Source organism: Microcebus murinus, chromosome 27, assembly GCF_040939455.1.
Source record: "Microcebus murinus isolate Inina chromosome 27, M.murinus_Inina_mat1.0, whole genome shotgun sequence".
Lineage (NCBI taxonomy): Eukaryota > Metazoa > Chordata > Mammalia > Primates > Cheirogaleidae > Microcebus > Microcebus murinus.
In genome coordinates, this window is record NC_134130.1 from 8,749,445 (window position 1) to 8,773,069 (window position 23,625).

The following is a 23,625-nucleotide window of genomic DNA, read 5'->3' on the forward strand; positions in this document are numbered from 1 at the left end:
AAAGATTAAGGGCGTACAAATGTTTTAGGTTACATGGATCACTTTTGTAATGCTTGAGTCACAGCTATGTGTGTGTCTATCACTCAAATAGTGCTCACTGTACCCATTAGGTGGGATTTTGCCCCTCCCCCTCCCGCCCCTTTGTGATTTCCACTGAGTTTTACGCCCTCCCTGTGCACCCATCATTGTTCTTGCAGTGAGCTGACTTGTTGCTTTCTTACCATGCTTAAGATAGTTTAACATTATATACTGTTAATGTCTTAAAACTGGCTAACCAAATCCTGTACCTAATAGACATATCTTTGAGAAAGGAATATTTCAATTTTTTTCATTGACATACCATTAATATCCTTTAGTTAAAACTTCTACCACTCATAAGTGCCTTAGGTCATGTAAGTAAACAGCGTTAATATTTAAGTAGCAGCAAAAGAAATCCTGTGGTTTTAGAAAGATCTTATGAATTCATTGGTAGTTACCTATTTGGAATAATCAAGTAATAATAATAATATATATGTATATATAATTTATAAAAAGACTGTATCTAAAACTGTATCTAACTAATCAAGAAAGATTTGCCATATTTTCCCTCTAGTGTCAGGGCATTGAGAAGATAGGTCTGTTATACGTTAAAATGTTAGACCTTTTACTTTAAACTGAACTGTAATGTGGACCAGGGGAGTAAAGGTTCTTACTGCCTGTAAAACTGTGTAACTCTTTTCTGTATAAGAGCTTGTAGTGAAAATGGAAAGTTAAGTGCCTGCCAAATGCAGAATCAAGGAGACGCCTGTGGTACACAGTGTTGTTGGCTAGCGTAGTAGTTGATTGGACTATGTTTCTCAAACTTGAGTATAACATAAATCCTTTCAAGGGGGAAAAAAAAACTCTAAAAGATACAGATGTTGATTAAGGTAGCAGTTTCTCATGCTTTTAAAAATTGTGAATTCAACAGTACACATCCAAATGCAGATGACATAATTGCAAATTTGCAAATTAAATACCAAGAAGGCTATGAAACCAATTACATTAAAGTTAGCAATTCATCTAATATGGAAGATGATCATGTTTTGCTGTATTGGCTATTCTTTGAAGTTGTCAGGTAATGAGGTCACTGCCCCACCCCTTTTTCTCTATCCCAGCCAGTTTTCCTTTCATTTGTCCATGGTGATTCAAATCATAATACTTGCCAGTAATTTGCATAAGAACAGATGCAGACACAGGTCCTGGGAGCTGTTTTGTGATTGTAATCCAGATGATGCACTATATGCTTTTATAAAAGTTTAGATTATCATTGAAAAAAAATTCTAAAAGCAGTCTTGTGGAGGATGTTCAGATACCTGAAGGAATTGCCTCTTGCTCCCCTTTTTTCTCCTTCTCCTAAGTTTGAGAAACACAGGAGCTTGAGAATTTGCTCAACCCCCGTAATTTATTGGAATGTTCTGTTTTGATGTTGGGAGAAAAACTGTTCTCTTAATGAGATTGTGAGGCCGTTTTAAAATGGTCCACCTGCCTGCTCTTTTGGGGAAGGGCCACTCCTTTTTCTTTGAACTCCCCAGCATGTATTGAAACTTGCTTTTGACGCTACTCGCTCACCTTTCCTCCCGTGTGATTGTTTTCTGCCTAGATTAAAGGTATGTTGAGGGCAGAGAAGCTCTTTCACGTTGACTGCTCCATGAACACCTGCTGATTTTAAAGGTCAAATCAGATTTATATTCCCTTTTACTCTGCAGTAAAGCCAGACAGCATAATGAAAGTAACAGATGACTTTATTGAGATTAATTCTGTCCTCAAGAATTAAATACACACAAAGAATGTGAAAAATGCTTCGAAGGAAGTGTTTCTTGGCGGCAGTCAAGGGCAGCTGTGGCCCCGTTTGGAGTGTGTGGTTTTGCCAGCATATACTGGGTTTAGTATAACTTAATCACTTGTAGATGGGCCTCCATAAGGCTTAAAAAGTAAACTACAGAATTATTTTCACATTAACACTAATGCATGATTCTAAGGGTCCTTTTTTTTTTTTTTGAGTCAGTGGGAATATCCATCATAAATTGTTTAAAATCTCACTGTGATATTAAATCATTTTAATGAAACATAATCCTGGAACAGAAGGATTTGCTATTGTCAGAGGCACTTAATCATCTTTACCTAATTCTTTGTATTCCTTTCCATTTAGACTCATACAGGAGAAAAGGAGAAAGTCTGCCCATATTGTGGCCAGAAATTTGCTAGCAGTGGCACGCTGAGGGTTCACATCCGAAGCCACACAGGTATGAAGACGGTGACTGGTGATGAAAACAAACTCAGAAAAGCCATGTGCTTCCAAGACAGGAAACATTATAATAGTACAAAATATCTCCCAGATTAAGAACGAGTCCTTCCTATTTTCCCTCCTTCAAAGTATTATAAAACCCAGTTTCTTACCCTAGAAGAATTTTGAATAAGTGTATTAGGTCATTAAATATGAAATGTCTGATTTCAAATCAAAAGTGTAGTTTATTATATTAATACCTCAAACAAGACGCAGTGCAACGAATCGAAGGATGCGCCTAAACTATCCACACAGTTTTGCCATCTTAACGGTAGCTCGTTTATGCCAGCAGAGAAGCCTGGAGAGTGAGTGGTGATCAAAACGCAAAAGGCATTTTCCCCGGCTTCTTGAGAATTGAATATTTTTCCTTGCAAGAAGGGGTCCAAAGCCTGGAAGAAGCGTAGTCAGTTGGTGCAAGGGCTGGTGAATATGGCGGATAACAGAGAATTTCCAAGTCCAACTTCAGTAGTTTGAGGGCATTGGTTGTACAACCTGTGGTTGAGCGTGTCTTGCAAGAGGATTGGCCTGTCTCTGTTGACCGATCTCAGGTGCTGAATCACAAGCATCCTCATCATTTCATCCAGTTGGTTGCAGTAGACATCACTGCAATTGATTGACCAGGTTTCAAGAAGCTGTAGCAGATAATACCAGTGCTGGACCACCAAATAGACACCATTAGTTTTTTTTCCCTTGGTGGATGTTCAGTTTTGGACAGTGTTTTGGCACTTCATCTTTATCCAACTATTGTGCTGATTGTGATTGTCAAAAAGAATCCATTTTTCATCACATGTAACAATACAATATGTAAATGGTTCACCTTTATGTCATGAGAAAGACAAAGAAAGGCAAGCTTTCAGACAATTTCTGTTTTGACGCTCATTTAATTCATGCGGTACCCATCTATCCAGCTTCTTTACCTTGCCCATTTGTTTCAAATGGTCCAATATTGTTGAAATAGTAATATCAAACCTTGCTGCTAATTCTTGTGTAGGTTGAGAGATAGATTCACTTCCACTACAGCTTTCAGCTCATTGTTATCCACCTTGGTCTCAGGTCACCCTCATGGTTCATTGTCAAGATTAAAATCACTAGAATGGACCTTCTCAAACCATAGACGTACCATGTGTTCATTAGCCATATCCTTCCCAAACACTTTGTTGATATTTTGAGCTGTCTACACTGCATTGGTTCCATGATGGCACTCATATTTGAACTTTTATCTATGGTTTCACAAAAATTGCTCTAAAAAAGTTGAAAAATAATTACAAGCCAAAATGTGCATGTCAAAGACTGAGGATGTACCTTCACAATAAAAATAAAACAAGAAGTGTCAAAGTGAAATGTCAGAGATATCAACTGTCAAACTTAATATTTAAGGAAATCCAACATTTCATACTTAATAGCCGGATATTTCCCTTCCCCCAAATTAAGTAAAACATCTAATAGTAAACATAAGGTTTTAAATATTTGATTGTGATGTAACTGTGTTTTGTTTGATTTTAATATGGTTTTTTGAATTTTGATTTTAATATGATTTTGATGGATGGAATAGGGAATAACAGTTTCGCTTTTTATTCTGTCAAATGTGACGTTTTTAAATTGAAAAAGTCCTTACACTGTTGCTTGTAAGCTATAAGATTTTACTGGATACAAGGTTGGTGTGACTGTAATATTTTTTTATGTCATGGATTTCTTCCTTAAAAGGCCTCTTTCTTTTCTTACCAGTTTCTGTGCAGTTTCTCCAGTGAAAAAGGGCTGTGCCCAGTGAGGGGTAAATGAGCAACGAAACATTTTTGAAAGAACCTTTTCTGGATTTTATCTATCATGTAGATGAGTACTTTAAAAAGACTTGAAAGAATACTGTTAATTTTGATAACCAGATGCTTTTACATTAGTCTGAAAACTTTTTTAGTAGCTGGACTCTATTTATATGGTAAACTATGTAATCGGATTGTATAGGTGAGGCTTCCTATTCAAGAGCCGGTGTTAGGCTTGCTTTGCCATTGTACCCTAGGCACTGGGCACAGTGTCTAGCACGATAACTATGTTGTGAATGAAGAAATGGTTTAAGCAGACCAAAGGAGCAATGCTGTGAATATTAGACATAGGTGGAGGAAGGACAACAGTGGAACATAAATTCTAATTTTGGAAATTTTCTGGCTAAAGCTAAAAGACATACAGTCAACTTGGTACTTGTTATCTTAGAATAGCCACTTAAATATTTTCCAATGAAACATGTAACCCAGAAGAGTTGGCTGTGGAGTCATGGGTGCTCTAAAGAAGGAAAGGAAGGTCTTCTTAATTAGATGTCATCTGGAGAAAGTGAGGCTTTCGGGACAAAGTGTGGCAGAAGCAGAGAGTAGCAAAAAGAAAAGTAGAAAGGAGCGCTAGGGCCTGAGCAGCAGAGAGAGCCACGCTGAGGGCAGGTGTGCTAGAAGTAGCACCATCGCTGATGGTGCAGCGGCAGCAAGTGATGGGTGAAGAAGACACAGAGAGTTCTGAAGTTTGGAGCCAGCCCCTACAATCTAGTGGTGTATTCTCTGATGTCACTGGGCAGCCCTCTCTTAGGTGCATTTGGGGCTGTGTGGAGTTGGGTTGAGGTAAGGGCAGGAGTGAAGTCAACAGCTTTCCACTCTGCATCAGTAATTCTTGCAAGATGTCTTTGTGCAACACTCGCAGATTTCGTGTCTGTCTCTGCGTGCTCGTGCATATAATTTGTGATGAGTGGAGGGCAATTAGGGAACGGGGAAAGTGTATTATATCTGCTTATCAGATGATAAGTTTATAATAATGCCCCAAGACATGTTATAATTGTATTATGTTTGGTGTAGTGTGTTTTCAAAAGCCAGGGACTTACATTGTTCAGAATGCATTGAAACATAGGTTCCACACAGAGCACATGAAACCAATCAAGTCAAGCACTTGATTATTCCAAATAATTCCATCCTTGAGAATTCTGTGTGCCTGCATTTCATTTTACTCATAATAAGGATGGGCAGTGGAGAAGAATAAAGTACTTAAACTAGTAATAGCTCCTAAAATTTTAACTATTACTGTCTTCTATGAAGTTGCAATAAGAGGATTCTTTTGAGCTTCAAGAATTCTGTTGAAAATATATAATATGTCATGCTTTTGTTGTTGTCTTGTGCCATGTTCTATATTGTATGTAATTTAAAGAATTTTCAAAAATCAAAATAATTTTATGCATGATTTCATTATGTATAGTATGCATGAATCTGGGCCAAATCTTGGTACAGATTTTGTCCTATTAAATGTGGCTTTCTGATCAAGAGAACTGTCCATCTAAATTCAGACAGCAGTACTGAGGCACAGTGAACCAGCACATACAGTTAGGTACATAGATAGATACATGGGGATTTTATATATATATATATATACACACATATATGTGTGTGTGTGTGTGTACAATATTTAAAGAAGGGAAGAGAGAAAAAGAAAGAGATAGTTTATGTATTTATGTCCATACAAATAATTGTATAATCAATTGTTCATCTAGTTATTTAGTTATAACTAGATTTTTCTGTTTAAAATCAGACTGGTTTTACTTTCTCATTTTACAATTCTTCTTTGGGTTATTGTGATGTCAAGCCTATATTCTTGGTGACAACTGCCTGGCAGCATGGCTGCAGCGTGTGGCTGCCTGCAGAGACCTGGCTGGTGGCTGGCATCTGGGTTTCCATAATGGTCCTGGAGCAGATTTCTTTTCCTGCATGAACAAACGATGCTTTTGCTTCTCTTTTATTTGCTTCATCCTATCCCCCAAATGCTGTACATACGTTTACCCTCCCAAGCTACAACCTGGCTCCACGATCACTTGGACTTACGGAGTGATTTCGCTACTATGACAGCAGTGCTCATAACATTTGGAGTTCTGTAAATTCATTTGTCTCTCTCCTTGTATTATTTTTCCTTATGGAGTCATGTGGTTTTATTAGTCCCTTTCTCAATGCTAGGCTCAGCAAGTTAATGGTTGTGTTGTAGCATGACATAGATAAGGGTCATGCCCTATTCTGTAGGCAGCGTTTAGTTATATATTATTTAGGGAGGACGCAATGAAGTGGTGAGAACCATGAGGGAAGGTGGGGTGGGGACAGTCAGGAGAGGACAGCTGATGCAGCCTCTGTGGAGCAGGGCCCTCAGGATCGGTGGGCTCATTGGTGGCCTCATCACTCCACACCACTCTTAAGATTAACTGAGGACTCTGGAAAGCTTTTGTTTACATGGGTTATCCTATAGCTGCTTCCCATATTAAAAATTAAGGCTGTTTACCATATTAGAGAATATTAAAATATTTGCTAGTTTGTTAAAAATACCAATATTAATCCCATTACATGTTAACATAACATACTTTTATAACAAATAACTGCACTCTCCAAACCAGGAATCATTTAGTGGGGAAGGAGACGTTATTTTATATTTCTGAAAATCATTGTCTGGTTTGAGAGGAGACCGCTGGATTCTCATGTCTGTTTCTTCATCCTGCTGCAGTATGTTCTTTTGATTGTAGAATTTGAAGACAATATGGCCTTGCACAGATATGTAGTTAGAAGGGATGAGTATTTTAGTAGTCTTTGTCAAATAATTTTAGATATTATTAGTTATTGCACTAAAACTAAAAAAGTGGTAGTTTTTTTTTATAAAGACTTACTGTTGCATGACCTAAAATTATCTCAGTGAACTTTTTCTTTTATGTTACGTTAAAATCAATTGTTCCGTGTTGCACTTTGGATGATTTTTTACTCATGCATGATTCTGTAACTTGATGCACAGGTAATTTAGAAAATATTGGCTTACTAAATTATGCATATCATCCACATTTTATTTGACTCATAGGAAGTACATTTTATTTTACTTATAGGCTGATATGTTAATATCATTGCTGACCTTGATAGACAGCCTAAGTTTTCAGAAACCTCTAAATACTTGGTAGCTGATATAAGTCTTCCAAAATTCTAAATATTGCTTGACTGCTCTAACTTTTGTATTTGGTAAGAAATACTATCATTTCTTTCTTTCTTTTTAAAATGACAGGCTCACTTTTTTATTTTCAAAAAACATATGTGCACCACATTTTTAATAACCCTAATATGTCTGTCAAGCATTTTTTCATATAAAAATGGTGTTCCATGAAAAAAGCTTCCAGTTCAGCGTACAGCTCAATCACACAAGTGTTTTACTTGAGACAACTTTCATACATCAGCATGTATTATAAGTGCTTTCAGGTTAATTTATGAGTATTAAAAATACGGTACACAAGAGTTAGGGTTTATTAGAAGTTATTAATTTTATTAAAATTGATGAACATCAAGGCTGTTTTCAAGTGAAACTGGCATTTATTTCTACTGAGAGTGTGTGGCAGTGACTTGTATTAGGATTATTTTTTTAATTTCAGCGTATTACAGGGGTACAAATGTTTAGGTTCCATATATTGCCTTTGCCCCATCCGAGTCAAAGCTACAAGTTTGTCCATCCCCCAGACAGTGCACACCACACTCATTAGGTGTGTGTATACACATCCCCCCTCCCCTCCCACCTGCCTGACACCCGATGAATGTTACTACTATATGTGCATGTAAGTGTTCATCGGTTAATACCAATTTGCTGGTGAGTACATGTGGTGTTTGTTTTTCCATTCTTGTGATACCTCACTTAGTAGAATGGCTCTAGTTCCATCCAGGATAATACAAGAGGTGCTAGATCACCATTGCTTTTCGTGGCTGAGTAGAACTCCATGGTATACATAAACCACATTTCATTAATCCACTCATGTATTGATGGAAGCTTGGGTTGTTTCCACATCTTTGCAGTTGTGAATGTGCTGCTATGAGCATTCTAGTGCAGATGTCTTTTTTATAGAATGTCTTTTTTTCCTTTGGGAGATGTCCAGTAATGGCATTGCTGGATCAAATGGTAGTTCTACTTGTAGCTCTTTGAGGTATCTCCATATTACTTTGCAGTCCCACCAGCAGTGGATGAGTGTTCCTATCTCTCTTCATCCATGCCAACATTTATTGTTTTGGGACTTTTTGATGAAGACCATTCTCACTTGAGTTAAATGATATCTCATTGTGGTTTTGATTTGCATTTCCATGATGATTAGAGATGTTGAGCATTTTTTCATGTTTGTTGGCCATTAGTCTATCTTCCTTTGAAAATTTTCTGTTCATGTCCTTTGCCCACTTTTTGATAGGGTTGTTTGATTTTTCCTTGCTGATTTTCCTGAGTTCTCCTTAGATTCTAGTTAGCAGCCCTTTATCAGGTATGTAGCATGCAAATGTTTTCTCCCATTCTGTGGGTTGTCTATTTGCTCTCTTGATAGTTTCCTTGTCTGTGCAGAAGCTTTTTAACTTGATCAGGTCCCATTTATTTATTTTTGTTGTGGCTGTGATTGCCTTTGGGGGTCTTCTTCACAAATTCTTTCCTTAAGCCAATGTATATATGAGTTTTTCCAACATTTTCCTCTGGAATTCTTATAGGCTTATGCCTTAGGTTTAAGTCTGTTATGTTCTACACTGTGAGTTGATTTTTGTGAGAGGTGAGAGTTGCGGGTCCTGTTTCAGTCTTCCGCATGTGGCTATCCGATTTATTAGTTTGACCACTGCCTTGATACATACCAAGGTACCAGCAGTTTTACCACCATTACTTTTGTACCATTAGGGTAAATGTCAACATAGTAAAAAGGGCAAATAGTATAATAATATTATTATAAAAGTAGTGTTGACCTTGCAGACCTTGTGAAAGAGTCTTGTGAATCTCCGGGAGTATATTGGCCGTGTTTTGGGAACTAACACTCTTGATGGACCTTTAGCCAATGATAAATACCTGGGATAAAAACAGTTATATGTGTATAAGGAAGAAAGCGTCGGCCTGTGCACATAAGGACCCAGCTGACAGATTCTCTTATCTGATTGATCAGAATGGTATCGTGTTCAAGTGTTGCCCTGGCTTTCTTGATAATAAAATCTCAAGCTTTTGCCACCGCTGCTGCTTCTGCTGTTGCTGCTCTATGATGGTGTCCATTGTCATTGCCTTGGCTAGAATCAGGATTTTAAAAAGCCATCTGATGAGTGGGTTTGATGAGCCAGCTCTGATGCTGCTTTTGTATAGGAGTTGTTTGCTGTTGGTCTCATAATGCTATGTTTATAATAGTAAACAGAAGAACATAAAGGGTTTCCAGATGTGGGCATATCTGTAGGTACGCTACAGAACTTAACTCTAAAACTTGCCTGCAGATAGCAAAAGATAGAACTTTCCTGAAAGATTATCCTATCGGCAAGATATTTACTGATATTTGAAACTATTTAGTTGGGGTTTAGGAGACTCTGAGTTATAATGAGATTGAGTAACTTTCCCCACCAGAGAGTTGCCCTGCTTGGTAGAAACAGGGCTTGGTGTGTTTCCTGCTCTCACTCTTCTGCTGTGGGAGTCGCCCTTGCGTAGTGGAAAGAGAAGGGGCTTTGGAGACAAGGGACTTGAGTTCAAATCCTGGCTCCCACTTACTAGCTGTGCACTTTTGAGCAAATTGCTTAACCTCTCCCATCCAACTACTAACCAGGCCTGGCCATAGACTGCTTAACCTTTCTACGTCCCATTTTACCTCAGACATTCTTTGTGGAGAATAAATGAAATCGTGTCTGTGAAATACTTAGTGCTAGTTCGTAATAGATGGTCAGTTCATTGTCATAAGTATAATCTCTAAAATTCTTCTTTAATATCGCCCCTTGTTAAGACTACCTTTCTAGTGTTAAGTGAATTGTGTTTATTAACATTGAGTAGCAAGCCTTTACTGACTGACTGATGTAACTTCTTACATTATTATTTTCTTTTTTTCTTCTTAGGTTTTCTTTCCTGTAGGACGTTATACTGAGGATTTTCATGTTTAATACCTTTTCCTTTTCTTCCAACTTTATTAAGATCTTAAATTGTTGAACATGTGAAATGTTCTTAACCAAATTTTATAAACATATTCTTGGTTGACGGTTAATAAGGAATTAATTTAATATCATGATGTTTGTCATAATTATAATTATGGGATTTTTAAAATGTATTTATTTGGGGAAAATACATTTTAGATGGCTATGTTCTTGACTAAGTCTTCCTTTTAATAAATGTTTAAAGGGGAACTCAGTTGAAAAAATCTTTTCTGGTGGTATTTAAAATTCTGAACTATGTATGTACTGCTAATTTCTTTTTTGAAATTAAATTGTAGTGACTTCCAAAATACCTTTTATAAATTTAGTTTGCTTTGTCACATCAAAACTTGTCCTAGGCTTTTAAAATTTTACTACCTTCTTTATTAAGCATAAATACAAAGTATGTTTGATTTATAAGTCCAAAAGAGGTTATGGGCATAAAGTTTGTTTTATAAAAAGAATATTGTCCTGTTCCTAGAAGAACTGTTTAGAATAGCAAAATATTGGAAAAGAGTCTATATATATCTAATATTGAAGGGGCTGGATAAATAAATTATGGCATATCTATAAATTGGAATATTATGTAAATAATAAAAATGATATTATAACTATATATTAATTATCATGAAAAGAGACGAGACAGATAAATTATAAAAGTGGAGTGATATATTTTTATAAGAATAAAACTTTTGTTTATTAAAGTCTGAGATTATTAACTGTGGCCATTTCTTTGTGTTATAAATATGGATAGTTTAAATTTTCCTCATGATTTTCTGTTTTCTAATTTTTACAATAACTTTTTTACATAATAAAATATTTAAAGTATATTAACCTTATATCATGATTATGCAGGTAACTGTTATTACCAGAAGATCTATACTATGGTGTTTTGGTGTGAAATGTCTCTGAATCTTATTCTCAAGTGGGCCAGGAAAAAGAAGTGCATATAAAAAATATATATTGGAATAGAGAAATGAGAATGAGAAGGCAACTATGGTGAAATGTTAACAAGTATTAAACCAAAGCGAGTATATATAGTGTTCATTGTACTATTCTTTCAGTATTTCATCATGTTTGAAACTTCCATAATGAAAAATTAGTGGGGGTGTTTTATTTCAATGAAAACAACTGAGTGGCAATAGATGCCACCTAAGAGTAGCTGAGAACTCTCGCTCAAACATCCAGCTTCATAGCTTAGGTCTTGTTCACATCATCTGCCCTGGAGCCTAAGTGTTTCCACAGGAAGACTTACAATCCTTACATATAGACGACTTTTTGTGGTTTTGTTTTCCTACGGTTGTACTGCTTGGAGAAAGCTCAGCATCCTTTGAAGAAGCCAAATGTCATTCCTTCATGCCTAATCCTTCTTAAGCATGCTAGGTTCATCTCCTTGAAAAAGGAATTTCGTGGAATTTGCTATCCTCATGGATTTTGCAGACATTTTCTTTGAAATGCTTTGGAAAGTCTGTGCAATCTTTGTAAAAGACGGTGTAAAGAATTGATAAGGCTCACCCAGTCATTCTGTTATCCCACTTACAAGCTTTCAGTGGCTCCTCTGTGCCTTGGGCACAGTGCCTGCCCCTGCCTTTCTCATGAGACTCAGCGGCTACCAGCCTCTCTCACTGTTTACATTCCAGCCTCGCTTACCAGGCATCTTTCACTTTCCTCCAGGCTCCAGCTATTGCTTTCTCCATGGCGTGTTTCCTGACCTGCCTCAGACCCCTGCCCCGATCGACTGGCGCACTCCATGCTCCTGTGCTTCCTGTAGCCCGGCACCCGTCCCATCACCTGTGCCCACGGTCACCTCCAGTGACCTCTTGGATCTTGGCTCCCTTGGGGCTGCGCCCATAGCTGATACCTTACTATTTTCCCATTCAGTGCACTACCTGGCGTAGAGTAAGAAATTATGAGTGCTGTTGAATAAATAAAAGAGCCTACTAATTGGTTGCAGTACCTGTGAGATAGTGAAAAGGCTGCTGGCTTCAGAGTGAGAAGTCCCAGATTCAAATCCAAATTTAATTGACCATAAAATCCGTTTTTCATTTAATACCCACAAAAATCTGTGGAATTCTCTTTGGGAAATGCTAACGTTCAAGAAGAAAATGCTGAACTTCCCAATCTGTGAGCTGGGCCCACCCACATTTGCTTTCCTTTCCATTCTTCATCCTGTCGCTTCACCTTGTAATTGTTGGGAAACTGTGTAACAAATAATCGTTAGTAACATGGTTTGAGATCTGGGTCACCAGTGCCCATAATGTTACAGTGCTTAACTAAGGAAATAAGGAGTAGTACTGGCCAACCACTACCAAACTCACTGTGACTGATTTCAGCTTGGAGTGGCCTAGTTTTTAAAATTGCTCATTAGAAAATAGAAAGAAGGTAGAGGACATTGGTCCTGCCAAAGGCCCCATCCATTCTGTTTGACGAGAGTGAGTCTCTGTTGTCAGAGCTGGAATAATTACTGACAATGGTGTAATTCCGAAGACTATTCTCATTTCCTAGATGAGGAAACTCAGATTCAGAGACGCAAATGACCTTTTCAGTATCTAGGTAATAAGACACAAACTTTTTGACTTCAAATTCTGTTTTATTTTTATGTTATCCTGTTTTTGCGACACAGCTATAATAATCACTATAAGAATTATGGAAATTCTATAAATTCCCCAGTATAAAAAATGAGAAATAAAAGTACTGTATAATTCCAGTACTATGGGAGCTTTATGCTTTAGAGCCAAATGGTGCATTGCCTTTTTTTTTTTGGTAACATACAGAGAAAATGATGATTAAGTTTAGTTTTACCACATTCCTTTTTATTCCCCCTAGGAAATGATTATCAAATGGAAGTTGGACCTTTGAATATAACTGAAATGTGATGAGAGTTTTATGTATTTAATAGTCTTTCAATCTTTTACCTAGTGTGTTGAAAGGATAAATTTTATTTTTTAATAATATCCAAGCTGTCTATCAATAATTAAGGAAGTTTGTTCTTTTTTTATGACACCGAATAACACTCAGTTTTACAAAGAGGAAATAAGATTCTAGTTTATGTTTCTTCCTTCCAATTTGCTAATTGGTATCTTTCATCATTTCCTGTCTAGTACAATGACAGTGTTGTTTTGTATAGCATTAAAGGCAGTTTCCTTCATACACTTTAATTTTCTTAGAACAGGTATTTTTTTAATTGGCTCATGACTAATGATCATTCTATAAGACAGCGCTAAATTGATTATTGGATGATTACTTCCCTTTTAAAGTTCTGGGAAGAGTTTTATCATTTATATCTTTGTTTTTATTTTTTGTTTATAGTATTTACATTTAAAAAAAAAAAACCCTCCAATTCCTCCATGCCATGATTTATTTTATCCTTTCCCACCTTAGTAACCAAGCAGGTACCCCCTTGCTGCGTCTATTGCTTTCTCCGCGCCTCCCTCTGTCCTTCCCTGTCGCCACTGTTGTGCGGCGCTAGCGTGAACCCTGACAAAGCCCATCTTTCCGTTAACTTTGAAGATGTTATTTTCCATGACCCTTATATCTGCCTTCTGAAGTCCATTCCATTCTGCGTAATTTGGTGATGAGAATAGGGAGGTGGTAAGTGTGCATAAGGCACCTGCTTTTGTAGATTTTAAAAAATCATATTCTTGACTTTCAGAATAGAAAGCAATTTCCGAAATTATCTAGTTCAAGCCTCTTATTTGAATGAATGCCCCGCAAAATGTAAGAATTTGCCTAAGGTCATACAACTTGTAGGTGGTTCATGCAGAACTAAACCAAAGCTGGATCTTTTTCCAATGTATCACATGGCTGATACTTTTATTTCTGATTCTGTAACATTACCCGCTAACCTTTACTTTTACCCTTGAACTTGCCATAGAATTACATGCGTTCCTTTCATAATATTTGACAGTATTGTCTTGTTGATTGAAGATAATTGAAGATAATAATTGAAGATAATAATCTTGACTTGGAAACGTAGGGGTCTGTAGTTTGTTACCTATGGTCTAAGTGAAAAGTTAACTCCAGATATGGAGGAACTTTCCCACTGCAAAATCAGCTATTTATTATTTAGTACTGGTTATTAGTTACTGTATTATTTAATACTGGTTATTAGTTACTGTATTATTTAATACTGGTCATTAGTTACCATATTATTTAATACCACCATTAATTGTCATATTATTTAATACCGATCAATAGTTACTGTATTATTAAGTACTGGTTGCTAGCTACCGTATTATTTAATACTGGTTCATATCCAGACTATAAATCCTGGAGTCCAGTTACAGGTTTCAGGCTCCATTTTATTTATTTCCTCCCTGAGTGAGCTTTAATGAGTTGCTGTTTTCCCATCCAAGTACTGACCAGGCCCGACCCTGCTTAGCTTCCGAGATCAGACGAGATCGGGCGTGTTCAGGGTGGTATGGCCGTAGACAATGAGTTGCTATTTTCTTCAGAACTTAGTTTCTTCATCTGAAAATGAGAGATAATAATAATTCCAGCTACATAGTGTTGTTTTAAGGAACAAATGAAAATATATTGTAAAAGCTTTGCATTCTGCTGTGCACAGCGTGGGCATGCGCTACTGTGGGCCATTGCTGCTGTGTTTTGCTTTTGTGTTTCTGCCTGCGTTTAATCATAAGTATACACACTCCCTTGACAGACGGGTTGACCCTCTGTTCTCAGTGTCATCATGCTTATCTTCCCATAAAAGTTAGCAGCAGCGTGTAGATCGTCTGTAGAATATAGATGAGGGTTTGCTGTCGAACAGGGCTGGTGTGAGGTGAGTGAAGGTGCATGTGCAGTGTGTCGCTGTCATTGTCATTGAAGGGAGATGTTTGGGACTGTGCCTGGCATGCAGCTCTGTGACGCATCATCTGGTTTCCTATGCTAGAGTGACAGAGATGGCACTCTGTGGGTTGGCTGAAACGGTAGGGCACATTTATAGCTTCTTAGGGTCAGTGAGAGCTAGGGTTCATTCAGAAAGGGAATCCGTGGATTAGGACATGAATTCCTTCAGTTGTTCATAAATTAGGAAAGAAATTCTAGGAACTGCTTTTGGTTTTTTAAAGCTCTGGGCCAGAAGGTTAATTACTCGCCTACAGTTCCAACCAACTTTCTGTGTTAATAGATTCCGGCTGTGTTGGTCTAGGCTTGCTTGCACGTTTATATTTGAATGCAGTAATAAATCACTCTCTTAGTAAATATTTCATGTTTTGGATAAATACCTGTGATCAGCTTAGAAATAAAGAATCAATATATTACAATTTGATTATAATTGAATTTTAGCCACTTTTTCATTATTCTCTAATACTTTTTCTAAAGGAATTAGTTCACTCTTTTTAGAATATTTGTTCAACATTGTAAAAACAGTAGCTACAAATAATTATAAGTAATTATAGGACAATAATGATTATTAAGAAACATTAACAAGTTAATCATAAAGACATGAAAATTTAAACATGTTTTTCAAATTTTTATAAGAATTAGGTGACCCCCAGTCTATGTTGAGGGGGAAATTGTTTTGCGATATTTATTTTCTAAGTGGTTCATTGCTAACATTAGGCCAAATCAAATGTTCTTTTACCTGCAGATAATCTAATAGTTAACAAAATTGTTGAATGTGGAAGCTGCATAGAAATAAATGATTTCCTAAGCATCACACTTAGAAAGTTTATGTCTTCCCCAAGAAATGTCTGATTGGAATTTTCTTATTCATAGGTAAAGTCTTGAACTGTATGGTTTCAGTTATTTCAGTGTTGTTTTGACATTTCTAATAATTTCTGATCACCAACAACATAAATGGAATGTACTGTTTTTCCTCTTTTTTTTTTTTTTCTTGTACTCAGCTCCTACCCAGTTGATCTAGTTGATTTTGGGTTAGTGACAAGCATATATAGCAACTTAAGAGCAAAACATTCATTTTAGCTTTCCTTATTAGTATGGCTATATTTTCTTTTGTCAAAAATCAAAGGCCTTAACTTTTGTCAAGGTTTGTCATCACTTGGATTAAGGAGCACGGAGTGAAGAGGGAGGGAGTGAGTGATGTTTGTCTAGAAATACCGTGTTATGAACAATTACCAAGTGAATTAATAATATAGCCACAGACTCTAGTAAAGATGGGTCATGTAAAATATACCATTCTTTGTATAAATTGTATTTTTTTTATTAATTTTTTTTTGAGACAATGTGTTGCTCTTTTGCTCCAGCTAGAGAGCAGTGGCGTCATCAGAGCTCACAGCAACCTCAAACTCCTGGGCTCAAGCAGTCCTCCTGCCCCAGCCTCCTAAAGTGCTAGGATTATAGGTGTGAGCCACCATGCCCAGCTCAACTTGAATTTTTATCATATCTTTTCTTTCTTTTGTTTTTTTTTATTATATACCAGAATCCTCAAAAATGGAAACAGCCCACAGAACAGTTTTCATCAACTGTGTTTCAATAGCTTTGGCTATTGGTAAATTATTAGCTAATATTTTTAATAGCATACCTCTATGAAGTTTGGATTGCCAACATTTTTCTTTTGTTTAGTAAAACTAAAGCAGATTTGATTTCTTCTAATTTGTGGTTTCTCCTACCATTGTTACCGTTTTCCCTTCCAAGAACAATTTTCTATGTTTTCTACAACCCTGCACTGTGCTTTTGGGCTAGAGAAGGTTTTATATCTTTGATTTTATGGGAGAATAATTTTATGGGTTTCTCACTACTCAAAGTTACATCCTTTTGATTCTTTCTTGCTGGTAGTATTTATAGGAAATTCCTCTGCATGCAGACACCTAAGGTTTAACAGCTTAGTAACTGCAAGACTATTGTTCACCAACTGTACTAATAAATAGTAGGTAAAATAAAACTTGTGGTAGAAATTCCTAAAAATGGAAAACTGCTGGGTGAAAGAATTCATGACTTTCCCACCAAAGTCTGACTTCCTAACAACAAAAGCACATCAGTTATTAAGAACATGCCTTCCTTATCTTTAATAGTTCCTTATCGCAGTGTGGAAGTCTCATGGAAGAATTTTTGTTTCTTGGTCAGAACCTTGAAAACTTTGCCGGTGTTTGAATTGTTCCCATCTTTCTGCTCTTTGTCCCCTTGCTTCTGCCGGCGCTCACAGCAGGGCCTCATAAAGCCATCTTGCTCCTTTCAGACAAATCACATGTCATTTATACACCTGGTTGGTCAAAGCCAGAGCCTCCTGGGTAGGAGATCTTTTACTTTCTCTTCCTAGCTAATTGTAGTTTAAATTTGTCATTAACTCTTGTCCTGTTTTTGTTCTGCATCTTATATTCTATTTTTTTTTTTTTTTGGCTTCATCAGTAAAATTAAGTTTTGGTTTTGCCATCAATCAGCCAGGCTCTTTCTCATTTCAGATTAGAAAGTTAGTAAGCAATGGCTCTCCTTCCCCCACCCCCTTTTTTCCTCACCTCATTTGATTTGGCATCTCTTCAGAAATGAGGGAAGGATAGTGCAATTGTAAGAGTCTTAAGGAAAGGGATATATCCTTTAAGGAAAAGGATTTTTTGTTTGTTTGTTTAAAAAGACTCCATTTGTTTTGACTCAGGTAGCAGGAGTATTTTGAGAAGTAAAAGTTCCTCCTATTTGATTTTTACATTTTATTGCCCACCTCTGTACAATTGTAAACTGTTTAAGCTTTTAGAAGTAGAATACTTCTGTAAATATTCAAGGTGTAAATGTCAAGTTCAGTTTTTTGTTGCCTTTCTTTCAAAGATGGTGTTCTTGCACTTAACTTCTTTAGGTCAAGTGCGATTTCCCGGTTTTTGGTTAATGGGAGTGTTCCAAGAGTAGCAAGGTGGGGTTCAGTGAGGTCGGGAAGGCTTCATGGCTGTTTTTGCTACAGGAGAAAGAAAAGTATTTCAATTCACAGAAAGGTGCCAAGAATGAACTTGAGCTACTCTTATTTGTCAGTGGGGCATTTCACTTCTCTCCGTAGTGTACTTAAGATTTATTAGATGCTCTGTACGTTGAGGGGATTGGAATGGTTGAATTGAAAAAGTGATTAGGTGGTACTTTCACAATTATATTTTTTTTGGTTTAATTTTCATTTAGAATGATTCGGACTGCTGTTTGGTAACAATTTTCTTAGTTTACAGAAGCAAAATAAGCCAGTCCCCTGATGTTTGGGGAAAACAAATGTACAGTTCTTTAAAGAATTCTTTTATAATACATGTATTTTAAAATTCAATCACATGGAACCATATCAGAATATTTTTTCACTAAACATACACTTTTGAGGTTTCCTTTTTCATTTAAAAGTGTTGCCATATCCAAATTTTATTTTTGTTACATAACTCAAAGTAAAAATAAAATAAGTAAAAAATCCCAAATCTTTAAACATCATTAATTAAACATTATTTAATATGGATTCATTGAAAATAAATGAGTTCGACTTTATTCCATTTTAAACTACATTTTCTCTATGTGTATATCTTTTCATCTTATCAAAGAATTATGAGAGTACTCTGAAATCTACATAGGTTTTCAGAAATAATACTGATAAAAGTTAAAATTATTAAAATGATTTTTGTAAATGACCTATTTTTATATTAATCCTAATCTCGTATATACACATTACTTATTAAGTTTTGCTGCTTGTTTATAAAATCATTTAAAGCATAGGGCACATTGGATGTACACCTTTTTAAAAATTGTGGTAGAATATACATTATGTAATTTGTCATCTTAACTGTTTTGTGCACTTTTTAATCTTCAAGGTAGATAGATCATGGTCGTTATTACTAAATCTATTCATTCAGTGTGTTTGGTAGCAAGAACGAAAATTCGACTTCTGAATCTTCTGCTAGAGTGGTCAAGTTCACTTCTTAAATTAAATCCATGATCTAAGAATGTCAAGATTAAAGGGGTTGTAAGATTTTTCTTTATTCATTTCATGTTATATAAACACATATTTTCAGAAGGCATTTGTGTCCAGACGTTGCATATCGAGGTGGTTACTTGGCAATAGATGGCCATTCAATGATTCAGGCTTTAGGATCCTTTTACCAATAAATTCACACTGCCCTAAACTCCCTTACAAATTTTCTTAAGATGCTGTTTTAATATTAGTATATTAATCTTTTGGTGAGGGTTAGAGTTTTTCTAATGTCCTTAATTAAAATTATATTGCATAAAACAATGCTAATGTCAATAAATTTTAATCCTGAAGACTTATGGTAAACTAGAATCTGATTATTTTTCCTCTTGCTTTTAGCCATACTTGCCAGTGGGTAGTTGTCATCATAATGCATTTTCTTTGTCAGAGGCTCAAGGTAGCTTGTTTGGGGCCAGGCTGGTCTCCGCTAAGGGGCTGCATGTGGCATCCAGATGTTCCCTTTCATTTGTCACTACCTCCCTTTGGATGGACATCTCCAATTTTCGGGAGCTGTTTTCTGAATATCCCCCACACACATTTCAAATACTTTTAAGCTACTTCCATCTCAAGTGTGCCAGCAGTGAGAATTTGGAGACTCTTACTTCAAGCCCAGTAAGCTGAAATACTTCCAACTGAAAGATGAAGAGTTGTAAAATGTAGCTTGAATAATGTTAAATTGGCATCAGTCAATTCTTTTGCTTTTCCTAACAACTTTAGCTAAGTCCTTCACCTGTCCACTTCCCCAGCCCAGGGATCTATCTTAAACCTATTTCCTTGTTTCTTATAATTTATCAATATCCAAAATTATCTTATATATGTATTTTCTTTAACTTTTTCTTGACTTTCTCATTACACTAGTGAAAATTGAAGAGCCACTGATTTTGTGGCTCTATTCACAACTGCATCCCCAAAGCCCAAGACAATGATTAGAAGATGGTATATGATAAAAAAAAAAAAAATCTATTTTAGTGAATAAGTAGATTTTCTTCTTGGAGCATTCAATTTGTGGCCCCTTTTAAAATTAACTTAAAATTAACCTTTTATAATTACCATCATATTTCTGTTTGTTTCTTGATGTGTTCAAGGAAAACACAGTGGATTTTAATGTTATTCAGTGTTAGAACATAATTTAAAGAAAGAAACACATGCAAAGAACTCATGTGTTTTCCTGTACTCAAAAATATTTTCCTGTTATGTACACTTCAATATTGTTTATGCTGCCCTGCCCATTAAATCTTTTGGTAGCTAAATCTTTGTGAGATTTGCCAATATTATATTTTCCTTCTAAATGCTGAAGGTGCTTACCTATATATAGTTCTCAAGGCACACCTTAAAATTATATCAGTATTTGCATTTACTTGAGATCTAGGTTAAGTCACAACACACATTTCCTGACCTGCCCCCTACTTTTTCTTGATGGGCATTGGTAACTAAAAAAATGCCTGAATCTACTAGCCAGAAAGATCTGGCTCATGATAACTGTTCTTGTGAGAAGCAGAGATTTTTGTCTCTGTTAGTCAGAATCTGAATACTATGATTAGCCTAAACAAATAGAGACAGTGTCTGAATCTGCCTGATATATTAAAAAATTGTAGTTCTTTGGATCATATTGTACATCAAAGCCTATGTACTGACAGTGTTCAAGTAAGAAAGAAAGATCTGTATTCTAGTTAACTCAAATTGAAGGTTAGTTCCTTTTCGCAGCAAGATAATTTTATGTGTAGACAAAAATATTTTCTAGAAACACTCCTCATAGTAATTTGAAACAATGAAGGAAAGTATTATATGCATAATGTGAAGAAAACCAAAGAATAACAACTTGTCTTTAATATGCAGATTATGAAAATGACCTTAATCATTGTTAACATGTTGACCACGCAGGTAACCTTCAGTTTCAGATGTGTGTACAGCAGGTAACTTTGTTCTTGGAGTCGAAGAGAGCCAGTATCTCCCTAAACAAACTCCAGCCGAGAGGGCAGCAATTTAATGTGTAGAGTCTAGGCTGATTTGCAAACCACACTCTCTAGTTTTCAAGCAAAGCTATTTACATGGTGATTTACTTGAAAACTGGAATTATATTCTGGGATAGTAGAATGCATGAGTGGAATTGAACTTACCCAAGTTTCCCAAATATTTCAGGTCGGTATCCACTGGGTCTCAAGGTTGGAGGCAGTGGGGTAGGAACTCCACACATGTGCAGTCAGCAATTTCTGTTCCAGGCGGTTTATATAGGACTCATGGGCAGCAGTTAGATCAGCATCAGTGATGATAATAATTGCCACCTTGCGAGGAGAGTGTGTTAGTTTGGCAGGGCTGCTGTAACCAGATGCTACAAACTGAGTGGCTCCGACAGTAAAAAGTCATTGTCTCACAGTTCTAGAGGGCAGCAGTCCGAGATCAAGGACTCGGCAGGCCCAGGCTTCCTGCGAAGGCACTAGGGAGGGATAAGTTCGGGCCTCTCTCCTGATCCCTGGTAGTTCCTTGGCTTGTGGCAGGATAATCAAGTCTCATATGACATGCTCTGTGTGTGTCCCTGTCTCCACAAGGCCATCTTTTTGTAAGGACATCAGTCATATTTGATTAGGGGCCCCTAACTACTCCAGTAACATTTGCAACAGTCCAGTGTCCAAATAAGGCCATTTTCTAGGTGGGGCACAATTCAGCTCATAACAAGTCACCATATGTTTTTATTGTCCCAATTGAGACACGTGTGAAAGTGAAAGGGAGTAATATTGTTGTAGTCAGGGTTCTCCAGAGAAACAGAACCGACAGGGCAGGTAGAGAGATGTATGAGAGCAGATTGATTGGGAATTTGGCTCACACAATTATAAAGGTCGAGGCGAAAGGTCGAGCAGCCTCACAATGTGCCATCTGCAAGAGACCCAGGAGAGCCAGAGGAGTAGCTCGGTCTGAGTTTGAAGTTCTGAGAACCAGGAGAGCCAACGAGGTAATTCTCAGTCCAAGATGGAAGACCTGAGAACAAGGGGTGAGGGATTCAGAGTCCTAAGGCCAGAGAACCAGGAGTTTCCACGCCCAAGGGCATGGATATCATACCAGATCAAGGTGTGTGGGGGGTAGAATCTACAGAGAGAGAGAGAGAGAGAGAGAGAGAGAGAGAGAGAGAGAGAGAGAGAGAGAATCCATAATTTCTCTGCCTCTTTGTTCCGTTGGGGCTCTCAGTGGATGGGGTGATGCTCATTGACATTGGTGAGGGTGGACCTTCTTTACCCAGTCTACTGACTCAAATGCTAATCTCTTCTGGAACCATCCTCACAGACCCAGAAATAATGTTTTACCAGCTATCTGGGCATCCCTTAACCCAGTCAAGTCGACACAAACTTAATTGGCTATTAATAATTATTCTGGGATAAGAGGCGTAAACTGACACTACTTTACACAAATGTGGATGAATGGTCACTATACCTATAAGATAGCTATAATTTATCCCATTTTCCAAAGGTTCAGTGAAGTTGAATCTCTTTCCCTCAGGTACAGCTAGAAGGAGGATGAGCAATATTCAAACCCAGGACAATCAGTTTCCAAAAAAGGAGAAGAAGCTATGCTTTTGCAAGAACTTACCCTTTTCATGTCTATAGACAAAATTCTTATATGATGACCCTAGGTAAAATATGAAATGAACCTGTTATGCTCCATTCTTTAAAATTCCTTAGTATTCTTTATATTTCTTCCTTTGTGTAATCAATTTTAGCTATTATGAAAGAAAATAGTAACTTGGCATATTATATTAGGCTTAATTAACATATAGTTATTTACCTGATGACTGTAAGTTTTTGATTTTTGTTTGCTGGCTATTCTGTGGATATTTGGAGTGCAAAACCCCACATAAAGCTATGTGATACACAGAGAATAGCTGTGAATATTAAATTATTGTAGGCTTGCTAGAAAAATTATGAAATAATTTTACAGAAGTGTAAACTACTTTACTATTTTTATGAGGCTTTATTCATCATCTTGATGTAATTCATTGATTTTTTTGTTATTAGATAAATAAGAGGGAAACATTTTAGCATTCTTTATTAGCCACCATTAAAATAAACTTACTTTGAAAATCTAAAAAATTGCTCTTTTGCTTTTCATACTTTACGAGGAAGAAAATAATTATCTGGAATTCTATGATCCAGTAGTAACCACCATTAGCACTAGCATTTTGGTATGTTTTCTTCTAGTCCTTTTCTTTGTGTGTGCATGGTTTAAGGTTAAATGATTAAGAATAAATCAATCAGTGATAGTTCTTGCTGTACTACTCCTACTGTTGCCGATATTACTACTCTCACTATTATTTTCATTTTTGTCACTGTCCCCAAGGAGAAGAACTCTAGAAATATCATAGAAGTGAAATCATTATGACTTAGAGACTAGATGTAGGGAGAAGTAAATAGAAAAGGGATATCTTGCATGGCTCCCAAGTTTCTTATTTGGAAACTAGATGAATGTGGTCTAAGCAACCAGAGCAGGATATATAGGACACACAACATCTGAGGGTAAAT

The 23,625-nt window shown here is 36.6% G+C and overlaps 1 protein-coding gene across 2 annotated transcripts in view; it reads left to right on the forward strand.

Moving 5' to 3' along the window:
• The window catches only part of PRDM5 (PR/SET domain 5), a 170,806-nt gene that overhangs the window by 96,394 nt on the left and 50,787 nt on the right, over window positions 1-23,625 (forward strand). For both annotated transcript variants that reach the window (XM_012745854.2, XM_012745856.2), the window contains one exon: window positions 2,171-2,264. In XM_012745854.2, coding sequence (XP_012601308.1) covers window positions 2,171-2,264 — 94 coding nt within the window. The remainder of the gene's footprint in view (window positions 1-2,170; window positions 2,265-23,625) is intronic.